The sequence below is a fragment of the Rhopilema esculentum genome, chromosome 21 (genome assembly GCF_057945365.1).
Source record: "Rhopilema esculentum isolate cy_ngs chromosome 21, ASM5794536v1, whole genome shotgun sequence".
NCBI classification, from domain to species: Eukaryota; Metazoa; Cnidaria; class Scyphozoa; order Rhizostomeae; family Rhizostomatidae; genus Rhopilema; species Rhopilema esculentum.
The window spans coordinates 4,090,349-4,100,794 of NC_142835.1; the positions used below are offsets into that span (position 1 = coordinate 4,090,349).

The 10,446-nt window shown below is 36.0% G+C and overlaps 1 protein-coding gene across 1 annotated transcript; it reads left to right on the top strand.

Moving 5' to 3' along the window:
• The first annotated feature begins 115 nt into the window (after window positions 1-115).
• On the top strand, window positions 116-9,897 carry LOC135684791 (uncharacterized). The gene is made up of 8 exons (XM_065200449.2): window positions 116-513; window positions 1,670-1,918; window positions 2,444-2,743; window positions 3,607-3,846; window positions 5,065-5,423; window positions 6,241-6,279; window positions 6,839-7,000; window positions 9,130-9,897. The coding sequence occupies exons 1-8, from the start codon at window positions 194-196 to the stop codon at window positions 9,345-9,347; spliced, it is 1,887 nt and encodes a 628-aa protein (XP_065056521.2). The 5' UTR covers window positions 116-193; the 3' UTR covers window positions 9,348-9,897.
• The last annotated feature ends 549 nt before the right edge of the window (window positions 9,898-10,446 follow it).

The following is a 10,446-nucleotide window of genomic DNA, read 5'->3' on the forward strand; positions in this document are numbered from 1 at the left end:
AAAGCACAAGTATTGCAAGTATTACTTGATTTCCCTCCTTGGTCTCCTTCCTAGAATGCCAAAAAGAGGCTACATTATGTTTTGTTTTCCGGTGTCATTTCAAGATCCCGGATGTTCCCGTGTGTTGATTTCTTTACCGTGTCAGGTCGTGAAGTTTCGTTTTCCATCAGGTCGGCTGTTATTCTATTCAAAAATGGCTTCAAAGCATGGACCTGTCACTACCGTTACTTCGGACGGTTTACCTGCTGGATTGGTAATTCTCACAGATGAATCCGTACCGATCCACCTGAATCCTCAACTCGGTGACGAAAGAACCAATGTATTACAAGCTGCACTGGGGGAACGGGAAGTTAGCCAGGCTCTGAGACGTGTTGAGGGTGATCACGATCAAGATGGTGTGGAATTTTGTGAGAGTATGGAAAGTCATGGAATTACAATGGTATCAACTCCGTCTCACAATGGCGGGTATTTTGAAGAGTCAGACCGGGTTGATGAAGACGCCATTATCAATTGGTAAATCTCTTTACTGCAGTCAAAGCAATGAATGCTGATCCCCAAACGGAGTTTTTGTTAGGCACTATATATTATAGCCATTTAATTTTGTTGTTTTATTGGTCGCTTGGTTTTTTCGGCAAAATCAACTTTACGTTTCGATTTATTAAAATATATTTGAGCTAAGTTCTAATCAAGGTCACTCGTTCCAAGGAGTGTACTAGTCAATAATTCGGCGAAAGAATTAGGGGGAGGTGAACAAATTTGATTTCTTTAGGCAAGAACTTCATAATTGACTCAATAACAGAAAAGGCAAAGAAGTCGAACAAATCGATTTTTGCAGGCTTTGTGTCCCTATGAAATGCTGTCTCAAAACTCCCATCCTTACTGCTGACCACTAGAATCACTCATCTTTTTCTGGAATGGGTCTAAAGTTTGACAGACTTATTTGATAGCCTAGACAGAAATTACATCTAATGACGAAGTAGCATGATTCTACCCAGAGATTTATACTGTAAAGTTTTGATGCTATATGTTGATTTCCTTATTTCTTGTCTGCGGTTCCATCATATTTGAAACTCTAATCATTAAATTGATATAGCTCAGTATGCTACAATAGCTCAGTAGTGTACAAATCACATCTTTGATTAAAAAAAGAAGTTAGTATATATTTGTAGACCATACTTCACTGATGTATAACTTTTGACATCAACATTAGGGCAAATATACATGAGGAGAAAAACTCCTTTAAACAGCAGGAAACTTTAAGTAGATACTACATTCTACAGTTTTATTCTGTCTTATGCTTGCAATAGAATTCAATAAATGTGAACAATTTTTTTGCGATACAGAATTTAAAAATGGCTTTGAAAAAAGCAAACATTTTACGACATACTACAACATACAAGCCATTTTCAAGTCAATAAATGTAATAACCAATGAATGCTCTGGTTACATTTCATTATTTGTTTGAAGGTATCATTTCAACAGGGTACCATGTGCATGACAGATCCATCTCGATCAAAGCACTAGTTACAGGTTGTGTCAATCTGTGTCAGCAGAGCAATCTAGTAAAACAAAAGATTTGTTCATAAGGTTTCCTGGTTTTATATGCAGTATTAGACTTGTGCCGTAGAAAAAGTTCAAAACAGCTGCCAAAAAATGTTGTTGTTTCTAGGTTGCAAGACATAATTGTTGAAGATGACTATGGTAAAATTGACTGCAAAGTCATGATAGAACTGGTTCAAAAAGAGTTTGGGAGCAAAAGAAGAAAAACTAGAGCATGGCTTAAAAAAGCATTTCCAAAATCTTATCTGAGGCGCTCAGATCGAAGTCGTTGGTTCTGTGGAGTTTCGTTCAAATCTGACAGAGGAAAGCCAGTTATAAGTGTCAAAGATAAAGAATGGATTGACAGAGCAGTTTCTTGGTATTATATGTTTTAACGGTTTATTTAAGAAAAAAAGCATCCACACCACCCAATCTTTTTCCAAATTTTTCTTTTGCATTGGATTAACTTGTCATATTATGAATTGATGCCCAAGTCAAAGTGATTTAACCTGATGTACAAAACTTAGGAGGGCATAAAGGCCATTTTTGGAAGGTATACTGAGAATGAATGTTGTCAGGCAGTGAATACAGGGAAATTTGGAACACCCTGGTGATGAATTATTCAAATCATTTGCCCGTAATATAGTTAGATTCCTAGTTCACCTTTCTTTGAAAAAGGTTTGTTGATTTGCAATTTCAATTTATGTGAAGCTGTTTCATAGTATTTTTTTGCTATCTGCAATGCCAGCTGAAGGTCTTTGTGAAACACCTTTAGATGTTAAAAACTGTCCACAGAAATAAATTTTTACTCATTCTCAAGCCTGTTTTTTCCAATATCAATTTCCAATACATTTCAAATTTAACAATGAATAGAAAACAGACTAAATATTTGTTTTGGTTTTAGGTTGTCATCATCAATGGAAATGAACCCAACTGTTAAAGAACGTTGCTCAGATGTTCACCAAGCTTTGACACAACATGTTGGTCCAGCAGCTGTGCATTTAGCTATATCAGCAGTGAAAATGGTGTTTACAAATATTCCAAGAAAAACTTATTCAAGAACTGCATTTTATGTTGGCATCAGATTTAAAGACCCGTCTTTAGGACACGGATCAGTCCAGTCAGCTGCCAATACATTGACATATCTCAGTGACATCAAAACTGAATATAGTGATTCTGCAGCAAACAAACTAGTCATAGCATGGTATGTCCATTTTAATATCAGTTGGCAAAGATGTCCCAGCAGTTTTGACTGTTGAATAAATGCTATTAATTTTGTTAGATAATTTAAATTAATTTAGTAATGAACAATAAGCATTTATAGCCTAAAGATATTTCAGATCGCATTTTGAGCTAAGGAGCAACTTCCATTCACGAAAACAAAACCAGCTTCCATTTTTAAGTTTTACTATTAGCAAGATGTTAAGTTTACTGAGGTGCTCCACTACTGCTCAACATTTGAGTTAGAACATATCATGTTTTTACCATACTAATACATAGGTCCAACAATTATGTTTCCAGGAAAGCATTTTTGACCTGAAATATGATTTCAAACCCTTTAGTTTTTGTAAGCACTGATTAGGTTTGTATATATGTGTCAATGGCTTTTCAAACATAGGGGCAGAAGTCAAATATTTTCTTTTTAATCAATTATACAACAGGAAAGGAACTGGCTTGAATTGATGACAATCCTGCAAAATTATTTATTCAGCAAAGTTGAAGTGGCTACAGCAAGGGCTGTAAGCTTTAAATGAATACCTTTTAGATAGGATATGTTATGAAATTAAGAACTTTGGAACTGCTCAGACTTTGGAACTGTTTCAAAGCTTTGGATTTGTTCAGAAATGTTTACCATAATTATCTTGATTACATACTTCTCGAAAGTAGGTGAAGTTTCAATGAAAAAGTCTTTTTTTACGCTGTTGCAGCTATTTCTTAGTTGGACTTGTGCAAGAAATTTTTTTGTCAGTAGATGGTAATTCACTGTTAATTGTTCCAGAGAGTGCATCATGATGTTATTACTGCAATTTGCCAGTAATTTAAAATTTACCTCTTGCTATTTGAAAGGCTACAGAAAGCATTAGTTGCAGACAACACCAAAAGAGAAACCATAAAGCTTGTTGGACTTTCAATCCAAAAGAGATTTGGCAAATCATTACCCCATGCCAAAGTTGCAAGATTGGTCAAAAAGATATTTCCAAATGTTACAGTGAAGCTCAAGGGACCTGCTGGTGGTATCATTTGGGGTGTACATATTGATTCTGCTTACAGACCAACAAGCAAATGGATGCAGAAAGCAACTGCATGGTATGGTAACAATTGTGGCTCATTTTTTATTCAACGTTTCATATTTTGTGTGACAACTGGGTTCATGTTTATAAAAATTGTACCAATTCAAATATTTGAAAAAGTTTGTTTGTGAAACGGGACAGTGAAGGTAGAGGTTTTCATTTTCTACTGTTCACCTATTTTCACCTAAACTTTAAATTATAAATGAAATTATACACCATAACGGTCAATCTTTCTTCAACTCAGTAGGCTTGAAACGTCGCTATCGAAGTCACTATCGAAGCAATCGAAAGTGATTTTGAATGGATTCGATATAAGCAAAACAAACTACTGCTGTCGTAAAGCTTTGCTGTCGTAAAGCTTTGCTGTCGTAAAGCTTTGCTGTCGTAAAGCTTTGCTGTCGTAAAGCTTTGCTGTCGTAAAGCTTTGCTGTCGTAAAGCTTTGCTGTCATAAAGCTTTGCTGTCGTAAAGCTTTGCTGTCGTAAAGCTTTGCTGTCGTAAAGCTTTGCTGTCGTAAAGCTTTGCTGTCGTAAAGCTTTGCTGTCGTAAAGCTTTGCTGTCGTAAAGCTTTGCTGTCATAAAGCTTTGCTGTCGTAAAGCTTTGCTGTCATAAAGCTTTGCTGTCGTAAATTCCTCTGCTCTTTCCTTGGTCCGCTTGTTTGTAAATTCGTTTGTTTGTTTGCTCTCTCGCTCCCTTGTACGTTCGTTTGTTTGTTCATATGTAAGATTGCTTGTTTGTTCCTTTCTTCACTCGTGTGTTTGTTCGTTTATTCGTTAGCTCGTTTATTGGTTCAATTCGTTCTTTTGTGCATGTGTTAGATCGTTTATCTCTTTTTCTTCCGCTAGCTCTCGTGTTCATTTATTGTACTGATCCTGGTAGCAATATGTCCATTATATTGATCCTGGTAGCAATACGCATTTTTGTGAGCCTTACAGGATATTTTCTTGCTAGGATGGTCCTTGTTCTTGTTGGGTAGCATATTGCAGGAAGAATACTCAAATGTAGCCTATTGCCAAAATAATTCTTATGCAATGTTCCTCGCATGATTCCCAGAAGATCTGAGGCTCAAGTCCAAAATCCTTTGGTCTTGAGAGGCAGGAGTTCCATGTAGCAAACATACCATATTGCTCTACTATGAGTTTTTACCCATAGTCACTATTTTGTTACATCTTTTTAATCAAAATGTCCGACAATGGTTTGATTTTTTTATGATGATAGATGTTCTCTGCTGTAGGATTAGAGAACTTTATGAACCCGCAGAATTATCATACTGCGAAAATGCAGCTGTACTTTTCGACCTGATAGCCCAAAGACTAAGCATTGGCAAACAATCAAAAGCAATTTCGCTGCTTCAAGAAGCTTTTCCAGATATGCAATACAAAGAAGTAGGAGACTGTCAAATGTTATTTGGTATCAGACCCAAGAACAATGTAGAGGATGTAGAATTCCCAGAATTCACTGAAGAAGAGGATTCTCTCAGTGATGAAGTGTTGCATTGTCTAGATGGAAACAGTTCTATGAACGAGGCACTTAATAAAAGAGTATCTAGAGAACAACTTGCTAATACGAACAGTACAGGGGCTTCGACACCAGGTAAGTTTTCCTCGTTCTGTCTCCTTTAAATGTCCCTCATTTTTACCACAACAATAACACATCTCGGTGTTTAATGAAGACCTTAATGAAGACTCTTTATTTATCTAAAATTCTGGACAGACTGTTGTTGCATATTGCACCCTCCCCCAGTTCCATAAAGATTTCTATGATTTTAAGATATATATACCCCAAGAAAGGGTGGCTAGCGGTACTGCACCTGTGTGCTCTCCGTTATGTGCCTTGGAACTTGGCTCAACAGCTGTGTCTAGGACTTAAGTTTCAATGAAGCTTTCAATTGTTTTTAGAGTACCAAGAAGCTACAGCTAAGTGGCTATACAGCATCGAAATATATCAAAGAAAAGATTGTGAAAAGATGTTGTTTTAAAAATACCAAACAAATATCCTGTTTTGACCCTGTCTGAACTACTTATTTGTACATTATGTTATATTTCTTACCTCATTATTTGAAGTTAAACAAGCTAAATTATTTTTTATTTTCGCCCCTAACTAATTTGGAATCTACTGGAAGACATAGGAATTCGGCTTTTTGGAAATCTCTTTGCATTGTAGCAATGCTTTTATCAAGAACCGACAAAAAGATCGAGAAATGCGTTGATGCTTTGTGCCTGGTTTCTTTTATTCAAATCAACCCAATGTTTCCAAATTTTGGCTCCGATGTTTCAACTATTCTATTGCAGTTAATCGATGACTTTTCGTTAAAGTAACAACCTTTGCTCAAATTTATCCTCACAAAAATTCCAATATATTTAAAATCGCACTGATATAAAAATTTCCACGCCACCGTTTATTGTTTTAGCATCCTACGCCGTTACGTCATCTTCTGCTTACGTTCATGGTGAGTCAACGAATAACATTGCTTATAAGGGGCTTTAGATATGTAGATATATCTTACTTGTATTTTGCCAACTGTTTTCATGTTTTCTCCATCATGCCTTCCAACTTTCATGTAAAAAGTGTTATTATGGCAATTTGCTACAACCTACAGCATATTCAATGACCTCTGATAGTCTTAAGTTTTATATGCTTATATCTTCTGTTATTTAATCTGCAGCCTACTAAAACCAGAGTTGATTATTAAATTATTTGCTGTTCCTAGGATCTTTCAATGTAATGTTTGAATAAAATATTCCAAAACTATCCAATCTTTCCAAAGTACACACGCACATTAATGTAGCGCAGAGTGCCTCTTCACGCCTTTGTTGAATACAAACACAAGTCTTTTGCTTCTTTTTATTTCGACAACATTTTATTACCAAACGATGTTACGATGTCTTTACTTTGTACAGCGTTCTTTAATTGCAAACTAAACCACTAAACCACTGGCCACTAAACCAAAAATTATCTAAAGATCAGCCAGCAAACCCTCAAACCAAATTCCTTTCTACCTTTTTCAGATTCTGAACTCCAACAAAAATCAGCCAGTGTTGACATAAAAGTAGGTACAATGTGGGAGTTGTTTAAATCTTTCCAAGGAGTCGTGCAAGAGGAGCTTTCCGGTATGAACAAAAAGCTTGTACGTGTGGAGAAGAACATGTCAGAAATTGCAAAAGATATTTGTAAGTTGGATTTGGTTTTTGATTTAACATTGAATGTTCATCAAGGCTGCCCTGTCACGGATCAAACGTCAATAACAACAAATATTATCTTGATTTTTCAATGTAGTTACGATGCATGAATTAACGAATTAGTTAATTAGAATTAACGAGTACTTTTAAGATATTTTTTGTATATTTCTGGCAATTGCATGGTAGATGTTGCTATGCATTTTAAAATTACTAAAAACTTTCTATGTTTCATTTATTTTCTATTATTTCTATGTTTCAATTTTTATGATTTTAACTCCAATATCCATCGCACCCTTTAAGGTCATAAAGGTCGATAATGCAGTTACTTGACATGGAAAAATGAGAACCTAAGAGCCCAGCATTTAGGTTTCTGTTGCTGATATAATCATTTGTTTTAAAAAAGAGGATTTCTTTCCATAACACATAACTACCCTTGGGCGATTTCCTTTGCTCTTTCTGTAATCATTGGAGTTTTCTTTTCAATATGTTTAGAATACCTCATGGTATAAGCCATTATTTTCAGGATATTATCTTAATTTATTCAATTTATAATAAAACAGTGCATCTTTGTGGATATTAGTTGGCCTGATTTGGAAACCGTTAGATGTCTGTGGCCGCTTTTGGATTTTTTCTGTTCTGTCAGGGAAACCCACTATCCATTCAATTCTGTTTTACAAATACACTTTTATTAATATTGAATATAGTTTCTAAGCTTTGTCATGATGAAAGATCCAGAACAGCTTTCTAGTGTGTCAAGACAAACCTCTTTGATACAACTGTTTACATAACAAACTGTTCTCCCATTCTTTTCGGTACAGAACGGTTCTTTTCTGTTTTGGCTGATGATTTTAGAACTTGCTTCCGATATGATCGCAATCCGATTTTCTTCAATCCGATTTTACTTTTTAGATCCAGTGATTCAATTTTTAAAAAACCGTTATATCCCTTATTATATTGCATTTGTTTATTTTATTGTCATTTGAAATTTGTATTCATTGCACTAGATTTCTATAGATACTTGTGGGCTTTAAATTTAAGAAGAGGCATATAGTGTTAGATGTTTTTGTTCGTTTTCAAACCCACAAATCAATTTTCATTCTCTTGAACTAAGTTCACTTGCCAAGGTGACATTTAAAATGTTGTTGGATAAACTTGAAGAGGCCCGCCATTTCTTAACTATTAAAACCGTTCGAAAAGTTTGAAATTCTCTAAGTCTCCTTTCCATATACTGTAAACTCTAAGGCAATTTGGAAGTTTTCTAATTTTTGCACCTCTCACAACAAGTATGGTTCGCTAGCTATTCTGCTCAAGGAGGGGAGGGGGGGGGGGGATTTGTTCATATCTTATTTAGCTGACAGCGTTGGTGAGTGATCCTATTTATTTGCCGAGAAGTATGAAAATTTGTCAACGAAGCACCTCTACATGGCAAAAACTCCTGGTTTTTAAAATCAAACTTTCAAACAAGGGCGTGTCACACCTCACGCCCTAACTTAGCGATGGCCCAGATTATAGAATGCGTAAATCACGATGGTCAGTATTGCGGACGCATTGGAAAAGGGATAAGCCAACGTCAAACGGAATGATTCTCCCATGCCCGTATTAGGACGTATCCCCGTAATTTAGTTTTTGAAACCGGAACATTTTTTGAAGGCCTCTCTGTTTTCTTGTTTCTAAAATCAAAACGACTCCTTGGTTTACATATTCTTCAATACGCGCTGCTTATGTTAATCTTGTCAACCTGAGAGAACAAGGTGTTTCATTGTCTACCTCTTTAAATATGTTTTTAAATACCCCCTCATAAGATGCAAAAATATGGGGACTGGTAAAATGTTATCAAGATGAATACAAGGACCTCTTTCGACTCGCTTAACTTCGAGCCATCTTTTGAAGCTTGGCAAGCCTCCGAACCTGCTAAGGAATTTCAAATTTGTATATTTAATTGAAGCAATAGGATTTGGTTTGAACTCGAATTTTTGTAGGAGACGTTATTTTTCAAAATATAAAGTTAATTATATAAATAAATCTTTTGGTAAATATCAACTTAGAGTTTTTTAGTGTTCGGTAGATTAAATTTTGTGAGTGTTTTTATGCTGGTTGTTTTATTTGAGTGTTTGTTTTAGCTCAAATCAAGGATGAAGTGAGCAAGCTTATCAAGGACAATGCGAAATCGGCTCAGCAGAAAGACTCCCTCATTATCCAGCTGCAACAGACGTTGATCATGTTGTGTCAACAACAGCTCCAGAAGTTTATCCCAGGTGATCAGACTTTCCCAGAGCAGGCTTTATCAACGCTACTGCAAAAAGGAATTGTTAACCAAGGCGAAACTTCCGAAAGCTAACCGAACCACTTTGCAACTCGACACAAATGCGATGAACGACGCCGCGACGCACCAAATCTTACTTTAGCGACCGCCTACTAGCTAGACCGCGTGAACAGTTACTGTTGTACACCCACCGCCGGTTGACCTTTTGTTGTAGATAATTGCAAAACACTGCTTTTCATGACATTAGGTAATTTTGGTTAGCTCGTTGCTAGTATATTGTAAAATGAGGGCACTGGTGATCCCCTTCTCTTCAAATTGCTGCAATTCAAGTTGCTGCCTTTCTGTTGCGTTTTAGAGAATATTACTGAATGCTTCGCCAGAGTTATTAGGTTTGAAAATTACTGTAGTACAATTGTGTCAATACTTGACGCCAATAACCTCCGCATACGCCATTGTACCAGGAACATTGTTATTGGTTCAACATGTCGTAACGCCGGAGACCGTCGGGTCTAGCTTCATTGATAAAACTCACGCCATAAAACCTTGCTTACTTGAAAAATTTGGCGTGCTGACTATTCGTGAAGAGCTGGCCTAAATTAGATATTTCGCGTCCCTCTATAAAGCTCATTTTATGACCCTGTTGAATTTAGCGAGATTAAATGTTGTTTTTTTTAATACTGAATAAAGTAATACGTTTATAGAACTATGAAAAAAAACCAATGCAAAAACTCATTTTCTTTTTTTGAAATCTAACGCTGCAGAGCCCCATGAATTCTGCTTATTCAGCGGTCAAAACCCAGCCATTGAAGAAGATCTAAAAGGAAATGGTTAAGGAGTTCAAGCTACTTTTATTGCAGTTGAAGACGTCCTGATTGATAGAATTTTCTAGGAGAAGAAAATTCTTAGTTAGTTGTGACTCTTCCATCCTTATTATGTTAATTTGAGTTATAACTTTATGAGCAAAATCAGTAAAATTTTTAGCCCAGCCCATCTCAATAGAGTTCAGCCGCTTCTTGATCCCAGAGTTCAGCCCTTCTTGATCGTGATTAAATCCAAAAATTAAGTTTTCCATGCGTTTTGAGAATCTGTTGAAGCCTGTAAGAGTTGCATACAAAGATAAAAAGAGCTGTTCTTCTGCATAGAAAGAAAGAGTAGTCATGCCTCAACTGAACAG

Bases quoted from the DNA above. Each gene is read 5' to 3' on its own strand.
- LOC135684791 (XM_065200449.2), top strand. From the start codon at position 194: ATGGCTTCAAAGCATGGACCTGTCACTACCGTTACTTCGGACGGTTTA. The intron at 3,847-5,064 runs GTATGGTAACAA...TCTCTGCTGTAG, and splicing joins ATGCAGAAAGCAACTGCATG to GATTAGAGAACTTTATGAAC. The intron at 6,280-6,838 runs GTGAGTCAACGA...TACCTTTTTCAG, and splicing joins ATCTTCTGCTTACGTTCATG to ATTCTGAACTCCAACAAAAA.